We start from the raw sequence: 23358 nt of genomic DNA, 5'->3' as shown, positions 1-23358 counted from the left end.
TTTCTCCCCAACCCCAAGTTTCCTGACTTAAAAGGGGATTTCTAAGTGGTCCGAGGAGGCTGACCATTGCCTATGAAGAGGGGCGCATGGGAAGGAGGGAGGTGCTTGGGATTGGCATTCTCAGAAGATAACAGTGGCAAACCCTCTCTGAAGAAACTTTGCCAAAAAACCCCCATGATAGCCTTACCTTGGGGGTCTCCATAAGCCAAAAACAACTTGAAGCACAACAACAAGAAGAAGAAGAAGAACAACAACAACAAAGATTTGGGTATCTGGCTTATGCTCTCATAGAAGGTCATAGAGTTGGCAGAGACCCCAAGGGCTATCTAGTCCAGTGGTTCTCAAACTTTGGCCCTCCATATGTTTTGGACTTCAGCTCCCAGAGTTCTAGGCTGTTGGCCAAGTTGCCTGGGGCTTCTGGGAGTTGAAGTCCAAAATACCTGGAGAACCAAAGTTTGGGAACCACTGATCTAGTCCAGCCACCTTCTGCTGTGCAGGAATACATCATCAAAGCACATCTGACAGATGGGCATGCAGCCTCTGTTTAAAAGCCTCCAAAGAAGGAGACTCCTCCATGCTCCTCAGAAGCAGCATCTTCCACTGCTGAACAACTCTTACTCTCAAAGAGGTTCTTCCTAACGTTGAGGTGGAGTTTCTTTTCTTCCTGAGGGAGGCTCCTGGAAAGAAGGCAGACCAAGGGCTGCACCTTTTGCCTGATGCGTGGGAGGAGGGTGAGGCCAGGAGGAAGGAGTAGTTAAGGTGTTGGGGCGGTAGGAGGAACAAACTGGTAGTGTGGACTCTTATGGTACAGGGAGTAGTAAGGGTTACTTGACGAGAGTGAGGACTTTTTTACACGGAGGAATGTATCACCATCCTGAAAGAAGAAGAAGGGGGGGCAATCCGAAAATGCAAGTAGATTATCACACGCACAGATGAACACAGCGTCCATCCAAAAGAGAAAGCAGCATGAATGGAAAATGAACATATCACATTAGTATGTACTTTTTTATTTCGAATTAGCATGTTTGCACATGCGCAGGGAGGACAGGATCCCATGGCCGAACTGGAGAAGCATTTCATACTAACGCAAATGTGAATTGACTGTGAATTCGCAGTGGGAAAGGATTTATAAATTCGATATTGTTCCGAATTCAGCTATTCCTGGGATGTCTCATGATTGCGTTTGGATTGAGTTGCGTTTGCATGTTGTTTGAAAATCTTTTGTGAAATTGTATGAAATACCTTGGATGACTCCAGATTAACCTTTAGTTAACCTTCCAATTTCCTCTGTGTGATAATGTCCCATGAGATGGTAAGGCAAATCAGAGAGGGCAGCAGACAGATCAAGAAAGAAGACCCCAGAGAGTTCACAAAAGTGTGTGAATTGCCCAGGATCACCCACCAAATGCATCTGAGGAAGCAGGCTAAAGTCTATGAATGCCCATGCTGCCAATTTCATTCTTTCAGTTAGTCTCAAAGGTGCTACAAGATCTCTCTACATACTGAGTCTACATACAAACACAGCTATATCTTTGAATTCTACCCGGATCACCCAGGGAGGGTCTCCATGGCTGAATGCAGATTTGAATCAAAATTGTAGTATACACAACTTGAAAATATTTAAAATGTACGTATATAAATTCCAAAAAGCAAGTCTTGATTTTGCCATTTTATATCAAGAACACTATTTTACTATACCATTGTATTCAATGAACTTGACAACCCATGGATTTTGGTATCCATGGGGGTCCTGGAACCAAACCCCAGCAGATATCAAGGGATCACTATCTTATTTGAAGCCCTTTTAACTAAAGGTGCCAGAGAATAAAGTTGAAACCTTCTGCATTCGTTGCAGGAATTCTCTTTTTGGTCCTTGTTGCCTTTTGCAATGTTTAAGATGCCTGCAGCATAATGTAAACTTTGTCTTTTCTTTTTCCTGTCTCAGGGGACATTGGGAACTATTATTATGGCCAAGGCCACCCCATGAAGCCACACAGGATCAGGATGACGCATAACCTCCTTCTGAACTACGGCCTTTACAGAAAAATGGAAATCTATGTAAGTTTAAAAATGCAGTGGTATCTTTCTTTGAAAAATCTACATTTGTGGAAGACATCATAAAGAGAAGCAACAACAAAAATCCAAGGCCGGTATTGGTAAACGTAAATAGAAGAAAAGATGGAAATCTATTCGCATTCAGTATAGTTATCCCAGTTGTCTCCTTTCTGTAAGTTCAACATAATTCATGTGGCCATTTGTAGGCATGTCTCCAATGTCTTCAATCTGATGTCTGTCCCTGGCTTCCACTCCACCAAATGCATCTGAGAAAGTAGAGTTAAGTCTAGAAAAACTCATGCTGCCAACTTCTTTCTTTCAGTTAGTCTCAAAGGCGCTACAAGATCTCTCTATGTACTGATCCTACAGACTTACAGGACTATATCTTTATACCATTAGATGAAAGAAGTTGAAGATAGAGCCTCCCATTGCCTCTCCCTTTCTGTGTTGCCCAGGGTCATGAAATTGCTTGGAAAACATGCTGAGAAGATCATCAACTGTATTCAAAATTGGTGGCATTAATAAGGGCTTTTTTTAATTCTCTGACATTCCAGCGACCCTACAAAGCTAGTGCTGAGGAAATGACCAAATACCACAGTGATGACTACATCAAATTTCTACGCTCGATCCGTCCAGATAACATGTCCGAATACAGCAAGCAGATGCAACGATGTAAGTTGTGATGTTGGCGCTTTTTTTTGGTTAGGCTTCCTCTCCCTTGCCACTCTCACCCACTCTTCAAATTGATTTCATACCCTAAGTATTGTTACAATTGGACTGAAGTCAATTTCAAGAGCTCTATATATCTGTCGTGCTGAGTCTGCTCATGACTTCCAGTTAATATTTGTCTTGTCAATTTTTTTCTTTTTGCTTTCTTTTCCAAGTCAATGTTGGAGAGGATTGCCCCGTCTTTGATGGCTTGTTTGAGTTTTGTCAGCTTTCTACAGGAGGCTCGGTTGGTAAGTAATAAAGGCAGAATGAATTACAGTTTGAGATATTGTAATGCTGTGCTTCTTTACTCAGAAGTAAAGCTCACTGTATTCAGTGATGCTTAATTCTCAGGTGAAAGAGTATGGAATTATAACTGTGACTTAAATCCAGTGTTAGTCTCATCGATCTGCTATTCTCTCCGCAGCCAGTGCAGTGAAGCTAAACAAGCAACAGACAGACATTGCAGTGAACTGGGCAGGAGGCTTGCATCATGCCAAGAAGTCGGAGGCGTCGGGCTTCTGTTACGTCAACGACATTGTCTTGGCCATCTTGGAGTTGCTCAAGTACGTTAGAACTCAGACCTCTGAAATGAGATAACTTTGGCAGAGGAAGTATGAGCTGGCCATTTAATATGAGCTCCTTAAAAATATCTGTATGCTTTTACTATTTTTGGGGATATGGTTCTTGCTTATGTGAACAACACACATACATATATTGAGGGGTGACTTCCCCCAGCTTAAAGCAGCTACAAAACACACCAGTTCCCACCCACCATCACCCACATGCCTCAGCTCCCTCATCCCAAATGCAACAAAGTTAGCCAAAGACCAGTGTGAAGCTGCCATTTGTGTTGAGTTAGATCTAAAGCTATATCACTTTACACCCCCCAAAAAATCCCCCAATTTAAAACAACACTGCCCTTCATTTTAAGAAATGTCTCTGATACAGCCCAGTTGGAACTCACAAATGCTCCATGCTCCAGTTTTCATAGCTGTTTTATTTCGTCAAGTCTGAAAGCTATTTAAGATCCTCTCCTCTTTTCCTGGATTAAGTTGTGCTGATTATGAATGAAGTAAAATAAATTATTATTATTATTATTATTATTATTATTATTATTATTATTATTAATGTCAAGTGCTAATAATCAGTCACATTCCCCGCTGGTTCCTGCCTGAAGGAGTCTGAACCGCCAGTGACTAACCAGGATTTGCAGGTTGTGTCAGGGATCCTTCAAGGAAAATAGCAACTCAGCGGGTGACAGCTGTGAGAGGGATGAATTCAATGCTAGGGATCATTAGCGGAGGGGATGAAAACAAGACTCCCACTATCATCATGTTGTTGTACAAATCTGAGGTATTGCCACAATTATTTTCTGTCGTTCCGATTTCATCGCCACACAGAGGATATAATAGGAAAGGTGTAGGAAGAAGTCAAGCAAAACGATCAGGAAAGTGGGTTACCTTTCCTACAACAAAGGTTACATCATTTGTGTTTTTCTAAGTGTAGAATAAAGGGGATGAAGAAGAGATATATCAGAGGTCTTTACAATGATGCATGAAGTGGAGAATGTAGATGAAGATTTTCTTCTTCATAATATTAGAGGTGTCATGTGGACAGCCATGTTCTCAGAAGATCTGGGTCAGAGAAAAGGAGGTCTTCATGTAGCATGTAACTTGCGGAACTTTCTGTCGCAAGATGTAGTGATGGCTTAGGTGGCTTTTCTAAAGGCTTAGATTAATGGAGGATAACTCTTCCTCTGGCTTCTAGCCAGGATGGATCTGTGTTGCATTCAGGTGCTGACATAACATGTTACTGAATTGCCATTTCTGATGAACAACATTGGGAAAGGACTTCTGTGCTCATGTCCTGCTAACTAGAAATAGCTGGCTGACCACTGTGGAAAGCTGGATGCCGGATTAGAGGAATGGTTGGTTTGTTCCAACACGGCTACTCTTGTGCCCTGTGCACTGAACAAAACTCCTCTATATGTGTCTGCCCTGGTACTGCTGGTAACAGGTGACGATCTTCTTTGGCAAAAATCTGCCTAGGTATAACTTCTTGTGTGTGTTTGTGAGTGCTGCCTTTTTGACCATTCTTCTCATAATCTGTGGCCTGCAGGCAGGAGTTAGTCCTGATCCTTGACATTTAGGGCTGATGCAAAAGCTTTTCAAAACATGTTCTGGGGAATGGAAAAGGGATCAGAGATGTTGAGTCTGGCAGGTTGGCATAGCTCCCTCTGACCTTCCCTTACCAGGGTCAGCCAAGGGGGAAATGTTCCAAGATATTTGTGTTCAGGTGGATTGACAATGTGCAGGATTGGTCTGGGGCATGTGGACCCTGGAATTTGCGGGTGCTTGGTTTCCATGGCTTGGGTTTTTGATATGGAGAGTGTTTCCTGTAGGGAAAATGTTTGAGAACTTTATCTCCTTGTAGTCCTGAAAGCAGAAAAGGTGCCAGAAGGTGTCCTCTGTTTTTTCTTAAGTGTGTGGGCAGATTAGTTGTGGGCTTGGTGAGAGGCAGCAATGTTTGGGCTCCATGCGCCAGCCTGACATCCCTTTTACAACCACAGGTATCACCAGAGAGTCTTGTACGTCGACATTGATATCCACCATGGTGACGGTGTGGAGGAAGCATTCTACACCACAGACCGTGTCATGACGGCATCATTTCATAAGTATGGCGAGTACTTCCCAGGAACAGGAGATCTGCGGGTGAGAATGCAGACCTGGAGACCAGCACCACTATCCTCTCTGGATGCTAAGGGTTCCTCCTAACATCGTTCTTGCTCTTTCAGTGAAGCCTACTCTTTTTAGGCTTTTTTGTCCATTGTACTTTATGGCAGCATGCCCTGGTGTAACTTCCACCCCTGATGTTTAATCTACTATGGTGGCTACAAAGCCTAACCTGTTTTTCGCTTAAAGTGCAAGCCATATGGGGTGCATCTAGTTTCTCTCCAAGGCTAAATGTGCTCCTGGAAATTCCCCTGGAAGCAAGGTGTATGGTCACAACTTTTTACAAGTCCATTTGCACTTCTGGATGGCTTGCTGTAATGCTGTTCGCCATGTATCTGGTGCAGCTTCTGTTATTAAGAAAGAAATAAGTAAGACCAATTCTTGGCAATGGGACTACAGCAGCAGTCAGTTTCTTGCAGGGGAGTTAACACAGTAAAAGTTTATCAAAAATGCCTCCGTCATTTATGGAATAATAAGTCATTATGACAAAATGGAAACTTTCCATGTTAATGTTAGATTGTGGGGAAACAGACACAGCCCTCACTTGAAGAAATGTAACATATTATGAATGTTGACCTTATTTTGAAGCCATTAATTCCAGGCTCTGGCACAAAGCAGTGAGACTGGTGTCCTGCCTGCCTGCCTTATATGATTAATGCAGAGGGAGAATAGCCATGTTGCAATGTGGGCAGGGAGACATTTGCTGATGCTGGGGCCCTGGCTGTGATTACATAGTGCATCCTTTCCTTTTACTCCTGTAGGACATTGGTGCAGGCAAAGGGAAGTACTATGCTGTCAACTACCCTCTCAGGGACGGGATTGACGATGAATCCTACGAAGCCATTTTCAAGCCGGTAAATTCCCATTTTCACTCTGTCTCACTGGTGTGCTCCTTATTCCTTTTGCAGTGCTCCCTGGCTCAGATGTTTGAAGTGTGCTCTTGTTTTTGCCTTGAACAGGTGATGTCGAAAGTGATGGAGACATTCCAGCCTAGTGCTGTGGCATTGCAGTGTGGCTCTGACTCCTTATCAGGGGACAGGTTGGGCTGTTTTAATCTGACCATTAAAGGTAAGAGAGGTTTCTAGTGGGTAGGTCAGGGGCGTGTGGCTTTATAGGGGTGGTCCTCTGCTTCCAAAGATACTTTGTTCTCCAAGGCTTCCCTGCATGACGAGAAGATGTGCCCCTCAGTCCCTCACTGTGCCAGTTTGGGGGTCTTAAGAGTTTTGTCTTGTCTTGCACAATAATTCGGGAACCAGCCCTGCTTTCACTGATGTATCCAAAATGTCTCTCCAAGACAATTCTCTTGGAACAGTCTTAGCCTTCTGAACCAACCCCTCCAACCCTCCCCAGTTTTGCCAGTTCATTATCCACCTCTCCCCCCAGTATTGTGCAACTCCTTCCTTCATTGTCTTCTCTGTCCTTCCCCAACATCCCAGGTCATGCCAAGTGTGTCGAGTTTATCAAAAGCTTTAACTTGCCTATGCTAATGCTTGGAGGAGGCGGCTACACGATCCGCAACGTAGCCAGGTGCTGGACATATGAGACTGCCGTGGCGCTGAACACAGAGATCCCTAATGGTAAAGTAGTGCTTATTTAATGTTGCTTTAAAATTGAATTGCCCCTTTGCAAAAGCAGGCCCAGGGCTTTCAGTTCCACCACCATCACACACTCATTTGGTGGGAACAAGGGAGATGCGGCCTTCTCAGCGGCTGCTCCCAGATTGTGGAGGTCCTTCTTTTGTCTTGTATATTTAGCCAACTTCTATTTTAAAGTTGGTAAGCCAAATTGAGGTCCCTTGGTGGAAGAAAGGCGGAGTAAAAATTGAATAAATAATCAAATATTCTCTGTCCGCTTTTAAATATTAAAAAAAAAATTATTTTGCAGAGCTTCCTTACAACGATTACTTTGAATACTTTGGCCCGGACTTCAAGCTCCACATCAGCCCCTCCAACATGACTAACCAAAACACCAACGAGTATCTGGAGAAGATTAAGTAAGTCTTGCTGCTTTTGAGTGAGGTTGGTCCCTTTTCTCATCTGTTTGTCTGTCCCTGTGCCTTTTGGGCTGCTCTGGGCTGATGTCTCTGTGGCTTCTTCGCTTTAGGCAGCGTCTCTTTGAGAATCTCCGAATGCTTCCTCATGCTCCCGGAGTCCAGATGCAGCCTATCCCAGAGGATGCTGTGCCAGAAGACAGTGCTGATGAAGATGAGGAAGATCCTGATAAACGAATTTCCAGTGAGGACCACAAAGATTTTGTGCAACATGGGGATCCACATAACTGTGACCAGTGCTAGCCTCAGAATAGATGCCTGCTCCTTGGGAGGAGCATAAGCCAAATCTGATACCCCTTTCTTTTTTCCTCCCCTCCTTAGTCCGCTCATCAGATAAGAGGATAGCGTGCGATGAGGAATTCTCCGACTCAGAGGATGAAGGGGAAGGTGGCCGCAAAAACGTTGCCAATTTCAAGAAGGCAAAGAGGGCAAAGACAGAAGAAGAGGAGAAGGAGGAGGAAAAGAAAGGTGGGAGAAAACCCAGAACAAATTGCCAATTACACTCTTCTTATTTTGCAAAGTCCTTATTCTTAAGTTCACCAGCTCCAAACCCTTGAATATGCTTATTGAAAAAGAGACAGAAAGAGATGGGGAGAAGTAAATAGATTTAGCTATTTACTTATCTCCCTCTCTTTCTGTCTTTTTTAATGGACTCCTTAATGGAGGTTTGTGTTTGAGGTGGGGCTACGTGAATACTTTGCACTTAAAAAGCAAATGAACTGACATTCTTTATCAAGAACTGTGTCCTTCTCTAGCCAGCAACAATTATGAAAACACAGCTTTGTTTAATTTATATTCCTATCTCAACCAGTTTGCACAATTTTGCTAGCTTTGGGGAACAGATAAGTAGAAATGTGGTACATTCGTTCCCAGGCACTGGAAGTTGCCAGTCACCTCTCTGACTTTTGAGATTTCATCAGGACTTGTGCTCACATTTTTAAGTGTGTCTCCATACCCAGAAAGGCTAGAAAGTTCTCTCTCTTTTTAATTAAAAGCTTAAATTTTGGTGAAACTAAATTCTACCGTCTGTAGCTTCTCAGCGTGGATACAGCCTTGAGTGCTAGCTGAGAAGGAGGATGGGCATAACCAGAAGCAACAGGGCAAACTTAGAAAGAACAAGTGGAGATTACAAGTGTGTTAAAAGCCAGGGTATGAGCCAGTGTGGTGTGGTGGATTGAACATTAGAAACTCAATGGTGATCTTGGGCAGCAAGTCACACACTTTCAGCCTCAGAAAACCCTGTGATAGGTTTGCCTTATGGTCTCCATAAGTAGGAAACTACTTGAAGGCACAAAACAGTAACAGAAAGCTCATCTCTCCAGATAATCTTTCTGCAGCTAAATTTCTAATGGGGAGACACTGTATTGTGTGTGATCTCTTCCAGAAGTAAAAGAAGAAGATAAAGCAAAAGAGGAACCAGTGGAGCCCAAAAGGTGAGTGATCTTTTTCTTAAGCTGATTGCTGTCTATGATATTTGCCCCATGATGTGCCCTTGGCTCATCACTTCGCTCTATAACAAGGAAGGCTTTTGGAGCTAGTTTCCCATTTTAGGACTGCTGGGGCCAACCCTCTCCAAAAAGAAGGGAAAGGGAGAGGGGGGAAAAGGTTGAAGGTGGAAGAGCTCCACTTGCAGTGTTTAATATTGCAAAGATAACAAGGGCCTGCAACTTGTTTAAAAGGTCAATTGCTACTCCTGGGAATGGCTGTTTTGAGCAAAAGGTGGGATATAAATCAAGTAAATAGTATGGCTTGTTCATTTGGAGCATTTACTGCTTTTCTTGCTTATCCCAGCGAAACCTGTTAACGCACCACCTCTCTCTCTCCCAACAGCATAAAGGAGGAAACGAAATCGACCTAAGAAGCTGGTAGCCGGGTAACTCCTCAGCCCTCCCCTCACTCCCACTTCCTCACTTTGCTCTCTCTGGTACCCTCCTGTTTCACAAGATTTGGATTTTATACTTTTCTGTAGATATTTCTATATAAATATATTGGAGACAAGAGGTCCAGATGGAGTTCCTTGTTGCCCTCTTCTTGGGCGAGCGGTGAGGACGATCCTGCTCAGGCCAAAGCCCAGCTTGGCCCCAGGGAATTATCTGGTGTGTTATTCGAGAGGCGTCCCTCTTCTCCTGCTGCTGCTGCTGCCTCGTTGGGGACGTGTTCGTACATTTTTAAATCTTTTAATTTTAAAATCTCTCCTTCTCTCTTGCACTTCCCCTTTCTTTTCAAAGAACGGCATCCCTTGGGAAACTGTTCGCCCCGGGGGAAGGCTTTTGACTTCTTTTTCCTTAAGTAGTTTATTTTTGAGGTATGGATACAGCCATAAATCTTTTGGGGAAAGTGGTGGGGTGGGGTAGGGGAGGAATTGCAACTCGAACCCATGAAAGAATTCACCCTGTTCACGGTAAGCATGAGTTGTGGCTTGTTGGCATCCCACTACAGTTACAGCACATGGAGGCCACTTCTTTACATGGCCCCATCCTATGAGAATCTGGGATTTGTACTTGTGTGCGAGACTGACTTCTCAGCCAGGGAGCTCTAGTGCCTCGCCAACCTATAGATCCCAGGAGTCTATAGAAAGCAGCCATGGCAATTAAAGTGGGATCAGAGTACTATAACTATAATGTGAAAAGGACCTGGGATGAAGAATAAAGGTAGGCGGGAGTGCTCTTAAACATGAAGCCTCCTGCAACTGCTTCCCTCCGATTCCCAGACTCTAGTCTTCCAGGTGTTTTGGGCTGCAACTCCCAGAAGCCTCATCCATCTTGGTCAATGTTCTGGGACTGTGGGAGTTGAAGTCCAAAACATCTGGAAGGCCAAAGTGTGGGAATCACAGCTCTAAATTCTGGGAAAGAACTGGCTCCCTTTTTTTCCTCTTTCTCAGAAGCTAATGTGAATCCATCCAGTTTCATTCTCTGAATGCCACTCACGCAGTTCACGCTTTTTAATCCGGCCTACATGTAGTCAGTGACTGCCAAGGATGGCATTTCACCTTTTCCAAAAGGACCTCTTCACAGTAATGCCAAGTTACGTGGCATTTCACCCAGGGTCCAGGTGATGGTTTCAACAACGCAGGGTGGGGTTTTCCAAAAGGGCAAGGTGGTGGAATATTGGGTTTTAGAGCCAGCAATGCTGATAAGATAGCCATGTCACTCTGGGTGGGGCTTTTGGGGGATATATGGGGATTTGAAGGGGGGGGGGGGTGAAAGGTTTTTATTTTTTTAAGTCTCTGGTTTAGCTGTTTTGTAGTCTCTCAGATGCAAGTTCCACGCAGCTCTTCCTGCTCTTTGATACTTGTATTGGTGAAATGAAAGATCATTGTATTTGTGTGTTTTGGGGGCGGGACAGGGAAGATATATATATTGTGGTTTTTTAAAAAAACAACAACACAAAAAGAAAGAACTTTTATTTTCGTTTTTTTGGAAAGAAAAGAAAAACCTTTGTAATAAAATTGGTCTGTTTCTCTGTTTGGGACGGTGCGTTATTTTACGGTTTGCACGCTTTAGAACAAGATGAGTTGCCAATGTAGAAGTTTTACAGAGGATGATGTAAAACAAGGATAGCGCTGGTCTTGGATCAGGTCCTAAGCCAGGGAGCTGTTCCCTTAGCTGCAAAGGAGAAAAAAGAGGGGTACAGTCCTCCCTCTGAATTCATGGGGGATCCATTCCCGATCCCCTTGCAAATTTAGAAATCCGCAGATATTCAAACTCCATATGCTTGAATGGCTGCGTGTGCCATTAACTTTAATGGAGGTCGCCCCTCCACAAATAATCAAAACCATGGATCTCAACTCCCTGAAAACAGAGGGGCGGCTGTATTTTAATATCCCTCCCTTTCTCTCAATTTGAGATCGAAGGCAGCTCACAGGACAGGTTAAAACAGTTTGAAAGAAACAATAATAAATATGCAACATACCTAATGAGCGAGATCTTTCCACAGCAGCTGACCAGCAACCTGAGTAAATGAAAAAGCCTGCAGCGTTCAGATGGCAGGTAGTACAAGAAACAGCCACTAGCTACATCTGGATGCATGCAAAGTGTCTACCAATCTTAACAGCTCCCAATCTGTTTCTGGACTCAGACTCAAAAAGTGCAGCTTTTGCCTTAGGTTACATCCACGCTTCAGAAATAATGCAGGTTGACACCACTTTGAACTGACATGGTTCAGTGCTGTAGGATCCTGGGATTTGCAGTTTGCTCTTTGACAGGCTAAATGTTCCACAAAACTACCAATCTGCAAAAGTACAGCTCCTGCCATACTTGTTCTGCAGTTCTCCTGCGCCTACTTGTTGAATGTAGATGTTTCCATAATAGAAAAGAATGTCCTTTTCCCTCTTTGCTTCTGCTGGGGTTATGTTCCCCTTGGCGTAGTGGTTTTGAGTGTTGGACTATGACCCTGGAGACCAGGGTTCAAATCCCTGCTCAGCCATAAAACCCACCTACAGCCTAAACCTAAAGCCACACCAAGAAATACTGAAGTGGTAAACCTCCTCTGAACAAATCTTGCCAAGAAAACCCCATGATAAGGTTGCCATAAGTTGGAAACAACTTGGAAGGCACAAGACAACAAATCTTTCAGCAATCTATCATGCAGCTTAGCAATGATTTAAGATACACTCTTATAGGCACCAAATTGGGAGCTGCTTCTTTTTCCTCAGCTGGAAAGTCATCCTTGGAACATTGTCCCTTTTCTTTTTGATCGACCTTCTTCCTGCCCTTTTGAGATTAAAGAAAAGTTTATATGCAGCATTTCTCTGCCAGAAACCCAGGGATGGGCCAAAAACTATGCTAAGGAAGACATTTTTTTCCTGCCTCAGGGGCCACAAATTGCAATCCTCCCTGGAAAAAACTAAAAGAGGACAGGAATCTGATGTTCATAAAGTGGTGTTGTCGCTGTTAAATAGTGCAAGGGGTCCCTGCAACCCATTGAAAATGAGATTAGCTGCAATACATTTGATCTTTTCCTGGTGTACATTGACGGGCCCTTTCAGTAGTTGCTGCCACTTCTGCACTTCTTGAACAGGAAAGAGTCCAGTAAACATGGTTTATTCTTTCTTGGGTAATGTAGAAGGGATGGCGAGGAGATCATCTGTGCTGGATGTACTTTGGATTGAAATCCATCCTCCAATGCTATTGCTATTATTTGCTGTTCAGCTGACTTTGACCCACAGCCCTGCTCAGGTCTTCCAGATCCAGGGCAGCTATGGCTTCCTTGCTTCAGTCAACACACCTGTAGCATGGTATTCCTCTTTCTCTACTGCTTTCAGCTTTACTGGGCATCATCTTTGAGTCCACATCTCCTGGTATATCCAAAGTACAGCAGCCTCAGTTTGGTCCCAAGGAGAAATTGTGCTCAGACCAATCGATTTGTCTTTTTGGCAACATCCACAGAACTCTTCTCCATTACACTTCGAATCGATTCTCTTCCCGTCAAGCTTCTTCATTTTCCAGCTTTCACTACCTACATAGAAACTGGAAATATTGGGGTGGGGATGATTTTGACCGTAATACTCAATGACGTATGTTTAATCGTGAAGTTCTTACCTAGTTCCTTCATAGCTGCTCTCCTAAATCCTAGTCTTTTCCTGATCTCTTCCTTAAGTCTTCATTTTGACTGAGCCAAAGTAAGGAAATCTTGTTGCCGTCATTATTGCTTTTCTTAATATTCAGCTGTAACCCCAGTGCTGTACCCCATCCCCTCATTTTGCCAAACTGGAGCCACAATAGATCACTTTTTGCCATCATTTGTTCCGTCTTATTCCCTGGGAGATTGTTCTGCATGAACAAATATTTGCCTATTCTCTCAGCGCCAGGGAACGTATTATCTCCCCACAAGGACAAGGGCATTGCTACTGTTTTTGGTAGGTAACCAAGGCCAAAGCAGAATTAACAAAGCCACCTACGCATCTGTTAAATGCAAAAATGGTTTTTCAGAAGTAAACAGTAGATTATAGAGACCCACCAGGGCCATCCAATCCAATCCTCAACAGAGATTATGAATGCTAGAAGCATCGTAGGCAGCAGGGATCTATATTACACCATTTAACCAATTCAATCCCACTTTTAAACATCATGGGCTGTATCCTGTGGGATCCTGGGATTTGTAGCTTGGTGGGGGCATTTTCAAGGCATCTCTTGTGCTATTGTTCTGGACAGTGCAAATACCATCCAAAGAGCCTGAAAGATGGAACTGTGACACTTAAAGTGATATCAAACTGCTGTAACTCTATAGTGTAGATACACAGATAATGGGAGCCTTCAAAGTGGACTTCATGAAGAGGTACTGAAATGCAGGTTTAGCCTGTTCTAAACCTAAAGCCACACCAAAACATGCTGAAATGTACAGATGTGGCCTCTGGCTAGAAAATCAAAATGGGACATTTATTCTGTTCAAAACCCAAGCGTGAACAGTCATGCCGCAAGAACAAACTCCATTATTAATTTTCTTAAAGCCCAAAAAAACCTTAATCCTAGAAGCAAAGGTAACAGTCTGTGCGGAAGAGAGCATGATACATTACTTTGAATGGGGAGCAACTGCTCATCAAAATATTTAGGTGAGAAAGAACAGCAACAGCCCAAAAAGATTGCCTTGCCCGCCCAACCTAAAAGGTATAATCTAAAGTATGCAATTACTGCAGAGGTGTTATCACAGCAGTCCTTCTACCAGATCATGCTCTGATCCACAGATCCTTTCCTTATCTCTGGAGGAGGTTATGAAGTGATGCCAGCTCACTTTTCTTGCCCTAAACTACCTCACAAACTCACTTTAAGCTTTGAATTTAAGCATTGGTGGAGAGGAGTGGAAGAGTACATAGCGTTTGATGGCATAGTTGAGGAACCAGCAGCTCTCCAGATGCAGAGTGGTGGACTACCCTTCAGCCCCAAGCAGCCTGGGCAAATGGTTACCTAGACCACAGGGACAAAAGGGCCACGGAGTTGGAATTGGAAGCCATTAAGTAAAACAGTTCCAATCCTGATTTCAAAACAAAAACCATGTTAATACTAAAATGCCTGGTTGCATATTGACTTTCAGAGGCATTTAGGAAAGTTTGCTTTGTTCAAAAATTTTAATCAAAGGAATGTATTTTATGTTCTGCCCATCTAAGTCGCCTTAGGATTCACAAGGTGATGTCATGCCTTGTACTACCGTTTTACTATTGTTATTTTACTAATTACTATACACTTGCCATTTATGAAACCATCTGGTTTGGACAGTAGCAAAACGGAAGAGTTGAAGGTTCGCCGCCACAACTCCACAGCCCTGGACAAAAGAAAAGAAACTATCCTCAGGGAAAGACGCACAAGCGAATTGGAAAAAGGGAAATATACAACGGATTTCTCATGGTCATTCCCTACAAGTAAGAGTCCACTTAATCCAACACAACCTACTTACGGGAAGTGCCTGAAGAGGCTTATTTTTCTACCTCCCCTTCCAGAACAAGCACGATCCCCTGTATTGTTTTAGAAAGATGTATTTCAGTATACATCGTGAATAAAATCTTACTCCAGCTTAATGGTCATAGCGCTTGCAAAGCCAAGTGTCAACTTTAGAGATACTCTTTGTGTAATTGCCACCTTCAACCTCTGCTCTTGGGAATCCAGATTCAATACTATTTTATTATTTTGAGCAAAATAGATTTCCAAATTAATAGGCTTGGTTGGGAAGCCCTTTCCCATTTTAAGCCTCCATCTTAAACCACAGTAATAGCATCTCTTCCTAGTCCTATCATGGCCATTGAGAGGCATCTCTGTGCCTGCTCATCTTGGAAGACTTAAAATGGCTGCCAGACGCAGGCAACACAACATGGAAGATGCTTGCTTGCAGAGCAAGTCCATCACGGACCAGCATCCCTCTCCCAGATGCACATTGCTCTCTTGCCCATTCAAGACTGGGGCTGTTCCACAAAGCACACACCTGTGCCAACAAGAAATCCCCAAACACGGGATCATCAAAACCAAAAACAATTTGCATTCCGTCTCAGGACTCCAACCCAAAGTCAAATGTAGGGACTGTTTGATCAAGACTGACCTCACCCAAGGAGTGGCCAGGATTTGCAAACATTTAAGCTTGATACTACAGCTATTTGCAGTGGAGGAGGAAGAAACAGGAGCAGATTTTTGCATGCATATCTGGATTCTGGTTCCAAGCTCACTGCTATGGCAAGGTAGTTGGAAGGCACAGCTTGTTTCCCTAACCTATCAATGCAGTGCAATGGAGGGAAAAACCCACACCTGTACATGCACAGAAAGGACCCAGTTAATTGTGAATGTGGAAGGTCACCTTCAATAGGGTTCAAGGCAGGCCCAAAACATGGCATGGGTACTGTCTGCCAACTTGGGCAAACAAAGCTCAATATATCCCTCTTTCTGCAATCGCCACAACCCATCCATGGCTGCTTTACACATCAGGCAGCCAGTCTCCACCCCTGCCCCACCCTGGAACCCAATCTGTTGGCACTTTTCTGAGCAGCTACAAGGTTTCGCATCCAGAACCAAGGTATGGATTAACTGCTCAGGGCTTAACATCAGTGAATACAACAAGAATGGGTACAGAATACCACTCACCATTGTGCTAAGCCTAGAGCAAGAGAGGATCATGCAGCTTTCCAGATGCTGAACTGCAGCTTCCAATATCCACCACCATTGGATATGCTGGCTAAGGCTGCTGGGAGTTGCAGTCGCGATACCATCCGGAAGGTCATGCAATCCTATCCTTCCTGACCATGTTGAAGAAAGCTATTTAGGACTTCAGTCCTCCCTTCCTTCCTCGCCCACCCAAACTCAAGTTGGCGTAAAAGGTGCGCGTTCCCTCGGTTAAGAAGAACCCACGCCTCGTCCGTAAAGGGGGTCACCATTTATTCCTTTCAAATGTTACAATAAGACCCATACAACTTTTGTTTTTATTATTATTTTAGGAGTTAGAAAATTGCAGATCAGAAGTTGGGTCATTAAAAAATTATTTACAAAGACAAGGAAACGAAACAAACAAAAAAAATCCAAGTCACATCATACAGCCCCCACTCTCCCCTCCCTCCCTCGCCCCCTCCCTCTGCGTCCCAGCCCCCCCTTCCCCAAAATAAATCCAAAGAAGATCTCCCTCTGAAGTCGAAATTAAACACAGTGGACTTACAAGCTTTATGGTTTTAAAGCCAAAGAGCAAGACATTATAAAAAACTAACCAGATTAGCTTTTTCTTTTAAACTGTTGGTTTCTATAAAAAAGCACAAAATACTCTTAAATGAAGTCAGAACCAGGAATGTAAACCGAGAGATCAAGAAGAAGATCCTCCGTTCTGAAGAACAGATCAAGTTGCTGGTTTATTGGACTTTTTTTTCTCTTAAAAAACAAACAAAACAAAAAACATAACAACAACAACAGAAAAGAAGAAGAAGAAGCTGCTTTGAGGATTAGTAGAAACCAAAGACCAGAGAGGCCAAAACTTGACTTGGCGGTTAATATTTATTTGGGAGTCTCACGAAACTGAGCAGTGTTCCAGTTTCTGTCCAGGAACAAAGTTATCCTTCCGTTTAAAGAGTTTTAAAGAAGATATTTTTTTCTGTTTTTCCAAAGAAGGCAGACTCCTGAGTGATACCAGTGGAGGCGGAACAGGGTACCAAGTATTATCCAAGGGGTGGCGGTGGTGATGATGATGGTGGTGGGGGGCATTTCACACTTTATTTTTTTGTTTAACGGTGTCAGATGAGAAAAGGAAACCATCGGGAGTGAGGAGGGGGGGAAAGCCCATCAGTTCGAAGAAGAGACTCGTGCTCTGTGGCATCGCGGCTTGTGGATCTATGAACAAGGCAGCAGTCCCGTTGGGTCAACTGGGATGAGAAGGATGGCACCAAAACAAAGAAAGTCCTTTCCCCCCGTTTTCTCTTAAGTTAGGTGGACGCTGGGTCGGCTCTACTCTTCCTTTTGCTCCGCAGGCGCAGCGCTGGCTTCCACCTCCACCGGTTTTGTGTCCTCCTGGCTCTCGCTGGGAGGCGACACTGGCGCCTGTTGCTTCTCCTCCTCCTCTACGGGTGCTTCGCTCGCTCCTTCCCGCTGGGCCGGCTCCTCCTGTGGCTCCTCCGGGGCCGACGCTTCGGCAGGGGCGGCCACCTTCTCCTCCGGGGCAGCCTCCTCTTTTGCAGCCTGTTCCGCCTCACTTGCCGCGGCGCAAGCCGGGTTCTCCTCCCCCTTGGCCTCCGCTTTGCCTTGCTCCTCGCTGGGAGAGGAGACGGCCGATGTGTCTCCCGACTCCTTCTTGGCCTTCCGGAAGGAGATCCCGCTCAGTTTGAAGGACTTCTTGAAAGAGAACTTCTTCTTCTTCTTCGGAGTTTCTTTGGAGGCTGCGGCTCCTGCCGAGCCGTCCGCCTTGGCCTCTCCACCTTCAGCCACTGGGGCCGGCTCAATGGCGTCCCCGCTGCCGGCTTCCCCCTTGGCTTCCTCCTTGACCGGTTCTGCGGATCCGTTCCCGTTAAGTGGAGTGGCTTCGCCGTCTGCTTTGGGCGATACGTCCCCGTTGATCTTTACGTGGCCGTTTTCCTGGAGAGGAAAGAGAGACAACGCCTCACCATTACTATCGTTATTATGGACTAGGACTTACATCTGCAAGAAATCAGGCAATTTCACAACGTCAGTATTCAGGAAAGGGTTGCCATGACCTTAGGGGAGCCAGCCAAGTAATTGTAGTGTTATCAGGCACTGATGCGCACACCTGATGCACATAGCTACAAAGTGCTCATGGGCATTGGGACACTCTTGCTGGTGTCCTGATATGTATCTCTGCAATTCACTTGGTTTTTGTAGCACCTCTACTATGTGTAAAGTGACACAAGGGGGGCCAGGATACAGGATTGGTGGCCGTTGCTGGTTATCTTCACCATCTTTCCTGGAGACACTTGAACTGGCCACAGTGACGCCAACCTTAGTATAGAAGTTTGGAGTTGATAGAGACCCCAAGGGTCATCCAATCCAGCCCCCTTCTGCCGTGCATCAAAGCACCTCAAACGATAGCCTCCAAAGGAGATCCACCATCCTCTAAGGCAGCATCATCTTTCACCATCCAACAGCTCTTACTGTCAGGACGTCCTTCCTAACCTTTAGGTGGAATTTCTTCCCCTTGAGTTTGAGCCCATTGCTCCGGGGTCTCTGGCTTGCTCCATCCTCAATAGGGGATCCCTTCTAGTATTTCAACATGGCTCTCTCATGTCACCCCTTAACCTTCTCTTCTCCAGGCTAAACATCCCCAGATCCCTAAGCCCCTCATAGGGCTTGGACACACTCCAGCTTGGTCTGCATCTCTTGTTTTAAATTTGTACGCTGCTGTGACTCCCAATTTGAGGGAGAAGGCAGAATAACAACCCGCCTTCCCTCCCAAACCAATACATACATATACAGCTAAACAACAGGTAAAACACACAAAAGGGCAACGCTGAAACAGAATTAGATGATTGACACCATAAAAAACCTATTTCAAGCCACAGCATTTAAACAAGAAAAAGCTGTTTGCAAACAATGTAGTGAGAAATAGTTACAGCCCTTTCCATCCAAGCGTGGCATGTGTTCGGTTTGGCTATGACGTGTTTGTGTGATTTCAAACACAATTTTGGTATCCTCTCACCAGTAAAGGGTTTGACATGTGCCAGAATACATTCATGGAGTCAAGCTTTCTGTGATCTGTCCACCCCAAAATCTATTCCATGGACTACATGAATGGCACGCCCCAAATCCTATGGGTCAGTTCCAACTGGAGTAGACCCACTGAGTTCACTGTTGTGACTCAACAGGTGATGCAATGCACCTATTCCTCTTGGGACTTACTTCATGCTTAAATATATATACAGTGATGTGTGTCTGTGTGTATTCATGCTTTACTGGAGTATGCCACTTGGCATTATTGCAGACCTAAAAAAGCTAATCTGAGTCTAAAAAGCAAATCTAAAGGGGTAAAAAGGAGGTCATCACTGTTGTAGATCTAAACAAGATCTAAGTAGTATATAAATAATGGTTAGGAACAACCACCACAACCCATTTCTTCCTCTTTTTACAAACCCAGAACAACCTTGTTAACCGTAGGACAAATTCCGAAGTCCCTATTACCAAGCCAGCTCCAAAGGTGGCAAATTCCCCTGTAAGCTTTCAAAACTTGTCCTGCAGGGAATTCGGTGCTTTTTCCCATTGGTCTAGCCACAGTTATTACCAGAATATGGATCCCTCTGGTTGCTTTTTAGTTTCTGGCAGCGAAGTTGAATTCTCCCGGGTCTGAGACACACCTGACTGGCACCATCTGGAGCCATTATTTTGGCGTTTCCGACTTAAGGCTGACCCTTTCATAGGGTCCCCTTGGCAAGGAGGCTTGCCATGGTCGCCCTCCGAGGCTGAGAGAGCGTGACTTGCCCACCCAGTGGGTTTCTATGGCCGAGCGAAGAGGATTCGGACCCAAGTCTCCAGAACCGTGGTCCAAGGCTCCAGCCACCCTCTCTCTCTAAATAGGTCTCCTGCTCCTCCATCCTCCCCCAAACAAGGCGAGGGAAGGACGCTCCCTCCGCTGGGCACAAGGGGGCGCCAGCACCCCAACAGCCCCATTTTCTCTCCTTTGGGCCAACAAGGCAGGGAAGGAAGGGGCCAGCCAGGCAAGGATTGGGAGGGGGGACCCCAAAAGCTGGGAGTCAGGGGTCCTCCATGCAACACACAATGGAGGGGGAAGAGAGAGAGGGGCTGCACTGCAAATAAGGACCAATGCAGAACCCCCACCCAAAAAAAAATTCCAACCTTTTTGCAATCCAAATGGTGGCAGAAGTGGAAAATACATATACATACTGTATATAAAATAATATATGTATATGTATATATATATATATCCCACTACTGCCACCGTTAGGATTGCAAAAAGGTTGGAATGTGTTGTGTGTAGGGTTTCCCCCCCCTGCATTGGATTTTTCTGCAATGCAATCCCTCACACACACATGAGAGAAATGAATGGGAGAGGGATTGCATTGCAAAAAGGAAGGATTGCAAATATATGGGGGATGCACTGCCATCTCCCTCCTCTCCTTATAATGTGTGTGTGTGTGTGTGTACATACACACACACACAATTTCCCACTTCTGTCACCATTAGGATTGCAAAAAGGTTGGAATATTTTGTGTCTGTGGGTTCTGCATTGGGCTTTTTTTCTGTGCAATGCAACCCCTGTCTCTTATGCATACATACATACTGTCCCTCTCATATATACAGATAGATAGATAGATAGATAGATAGATAGATAGATAGATAGAAGGCTGCAAGCACGATTCATAAAAGCAGGTCACGGGTTGCACGGATTTTGACACCCCCCAACTCTTTAGCACACACCCGTGTGTTTTTCTGCGTGTGCAAAAACAGCAGTGCATTCCACCCAACCCCATTTCAGCCCAAGCTAGACACGGGTTTCGCAGAGAGCCTGTTCACACGTTCCTGCATTTATCTAGGTTTCAGAAGGGTCTGGGGTCCCAAAATGGGTGGGAAATCCCCTTTCTTTTGGAAAGAAATCAGATAGCAGTCCACCCCCCCCTTAAAAAAAAAGGCACGGGTTTGGTTAGGAGTCCATTCACACGTTCCTGCATCAATTTGGGCAGGTTTGGAAGGGTCTGGGGTCCCCAAATGAGGGGTGATCCCCTCTTTTCTTTGGAAAGGAGGCAGACAAGGGTCCAGCCCTGGCAAAAAAGGCACGGGTTTGGCTTAAGAGCCCATTCACACGTTCCTGCAGCTCTGGAAGGGTCTGGGGTCGCCAAATGGGTGGGAAATGCCCCCTGTTTTTGGAAAGGAGGGGTCCAGGGGTGCAAGGGAGGGGTCCGGTGCCGTCTGCACGGGTTTGGTCTGCCTCGGGATCGTCCCTTTGTTCTGGAGCAAAGGATGGAGGGAGGAGGAGGAGAAAAGGAGGAGGGGGCTTCGGGGGGGCGGCGCGTCTCGCTGCCTCTTCTTTTCCTCCAGGAGCCAAAGGCGAACAAAGGCGGACCACGCCGCCTTCCAGGGAGAAGACACGCGTCAGCGCCGCCAGGGAGCGCATTCACACGAAACGCGGGTTATAAAACCACTCCACATTAAAAACTTAGGAACCTCCATCCCCCCCAAGGTTTGATGGAGCCCCCACCCCTTTTGTTCCTCCCATTGGGATCTTATGGGGCCGACACGCGTGTCTAGCCCGAACGTGAGAATCCTCAGAGACAAACAAAATAATCGGGTCGGATCCTAAAGGTTGCAAAACTTATAATGGGATCCAGAAGGTAAGTTTTGCAATGGGTTCAGTTCGGTTTGGGATCGGGACCTCCCCCATCCTCACCCCTTCCCAAAGACACATGTGTCTGCTAGGATCGCCCCCCCCTCCCAAAGACACGTGTTATCCTAAAAGCATCCAACGCCCTCCCGGACCTTTGAATTGTTCCTTACACGGCGAGTAAATCCATTGGGTTCAATGGGTCTACTCCACGGAGGCACCCACCTGGCCGTTGGACTTGGAGGGCGAGGCGTCGGCGGCGTTGGCGGCGTCCTGGGAGGCAGAGGCGACCACTGCGTCCCCCTTGGAGGCTTTGGAGCTATGGCTGCCCATGATGGCCAACGGAGAGGCGCAACCGGAGAGTAAAGGGAAGGTAAATGGAGGATCGGGGCCCTCCAAAAAGGTGGGGCTGCGCTCAGGGATTCCCCAATGCAAGCCTTTCCTCCGGAGCAACAACGGAGAAGGGTCCTCCTTCCCTTTACTCCCGATCCAAAAGGCTGGGATCGGGTCCCTTATCGGGTCAAAAATAAAACTGCCACACCAGTGCAAACCCTGCGCCTTCCTCGAGCGCCGCTTGGCTTCTGCAGCCCGAGCGCCCGGAGCCGCCCTTTTAAAGCCTCGGTGGCGGAGTGGGCGTGGCCATGCATAGAACGCCTCTGTCCAATAGGAAAGGCCGGGCGGTTGAAGGGGGCGTGGCCTCTTTCCCTCGCTCTCTCTCGCTCTCACCCCTCCCCTCTTTTCCCAATCATTCTCTATGGAGCTTTGGAGCATCCCTGCGTCTGCACTGCGGGGATAATCCGGTTTAAAACCGCTTTATCTGCCAGGAGCCTTTTATTCATCCCTTGTTCATTGGGGAAACCTCTGGTGGCAACTAGGAATGTAATTTATTCTAAAGTGAAAGGTAAAAAAGGTGACACTTTAGGACTTTGAGGCTTCCACACTGCAGGGATAATCCAGTTTGATACTGCTTTAACTGGGGTGAAAACTAGAAATGCAACTTATTCCAGAGTGAAAGATAAAGGAATTGAAGTATACAACGACCATGTAGTTATATGTAAGTAACTACATTGCAGTAATGCTACAAAACATAAACTACAACACGCAAAATACGCAATTGTGTTTTGTAGTATTTACTGCAATGTAGTTACTTACGTTGTGTGTATATATATATATATATATATATATATATATATATGGTAGAGATATGGTTTCGTTCCTTTGGGACATAGTTGTAATATAGGTCCAAAACACACTGCAGAAATAAACCAGTTTGAGACCAGTATATATATCACATTACGATATATCGAACTAGATTACAACTATATCACAACAACGCCCCAAAGGAACGAAACCACAACTCTACCATATAGACAACGATCATATAGTTATATGTAAGTAACCACGTTTCAGTAATACCACAAAACACAAAATACAAAACGCAAAAACACACAACTGCATTTTGTAGTATTACTGCATTTGAGATCACCTATAAATTATAGATCTGGAAGGGATCCCCAGGAGTGATCCAGTCTAATCCTTTGCTGATGGTGGTGACCCATACCTTTGCATGTC

General features: G+C 45.2%; 2 protein-coding genes across 3 annotated transcripts; one reads left to right on the top strand and one right to left on the bottom strand.

The window, feature by feature from the left end:
- Positions 1-1921: 1921 nt before the first annotated feature.
- On the top strand, positions 1922-11014 carry HDAC1 (histone deacetylase 1). Of its 2 annotated transcripts, XM_042439677.1 has the most exons (14): positions 1922-2058; positions 2610-2727; positions 2940-3014; positions 3191-3329; positions 5336-5477; positions 6260-6352; positions 6458-6566; positions 6935-7075; positions 7383-7491; positions 7602-7732; positions 7870-8016; positions 8933-8981; positions 9379-9421; positions 9518-11014. In XM_042439677.1, the coding sequence occupies exons 1-13, from the start codon at positions 1984-1986 to the stop codon at positions 9404-9406; spliced, it is 1356 nt and encodes a 451-aa protein (XP_042295611.1). In that variant the 5' UTR covers positions 1922-1983; the 3' UTR covers positions 9407-9421; positions 9518-11014. The 2 variants fall into 2 exon arrangements, with proteins under 2 accessions (XP_042295611.1, XP_042295610.1); XM_042439676.1 differs by having other exon boundaries at positions 9379-11014.
- A 5369-nt stretch (positions 11015-16383) lies between these two features.
- Positions 16384-22365, bottom strand: MARCKSL1 (MARCKS like 1). Its single transcript, XM_042439678.1, has 2 exons — positions 22012-22365; positions 16384-18074 (listed from the first exon to the last, which is right to left on the bottom strand). Exons 1-2 carry the CDS (start codon positions 22117-22119, stop codon positions 17451-17453), a joined length of 732 nt encoding a protein of 243 aa, XP_042295612.1. The 5' UTR covers positions 22120-22365; the 3' UTR covers positions 16384-17450.
- Positions 22366-23358: the final 993 nt, after the last annotated feature.

The sequence above is a fragment of the Sceloporus undulatus genome, chromosome 9 (assembly GCF_019175285.1).
Source record: "Sceloporus undulatus isolate JIND9_A2432 ecotype Alabama chromosome 9, SceUnd_v1.1, whole genome shotgun sequence".
In the NCBI taxonomy this organism is placed as follows: domain Eukaryota; kingdom Metazoa; phylum Chordata; class Lepidosauria; order Squamata; family Phrynosomatidae; genus Sceloporus; species Sceloporus undulatus.
Note: the sequence above shows the minus strand (reverse complement) of the source record. Positions and strands in the feature narration are given on the sequence as shown.

Excerpts from the sequence above, each read along its gene's own strand:
- HDAC1 (XM_042439677.1), top strand. The coding sequence starts at position 1,984 with ATGAAGCCACACAGGATCAGGATGACGCATAACCTCCTTCTGAACTAC. Across the intron at positions 2,059-2,609 it reads ACAGAAAAATGGAAATCTAT|CGACCCTACAAAGCTAGTGC; the intron begins GTAAGTTTAAAA and ends CTGACATTCCAG. Across the intron at positions 6,353-6,457 it reads ACGAAGCCATTTTCAAGCCG|GTGATGTCGAAAGTGATGGA; the intron begins GTAAATTCCCAT and ends TGCCTTGAACAG.
- MARCKSL1 (XM_042439678.1), bottom strand. The coding sequence starts at position 22,119 with ATGGGCAGCCATAGCTCCAAAGCCTCCAAGGGGGACGCAGTGGTCGCC. Across the intron at positions 18,075-22,011 it reads CCTCCAAGTCCAACGGCCAG|GAAAACGGCCACGTAAAGAT; the intron begins GTGGGTGCCTCC and ends TTTCCTCTCCAG.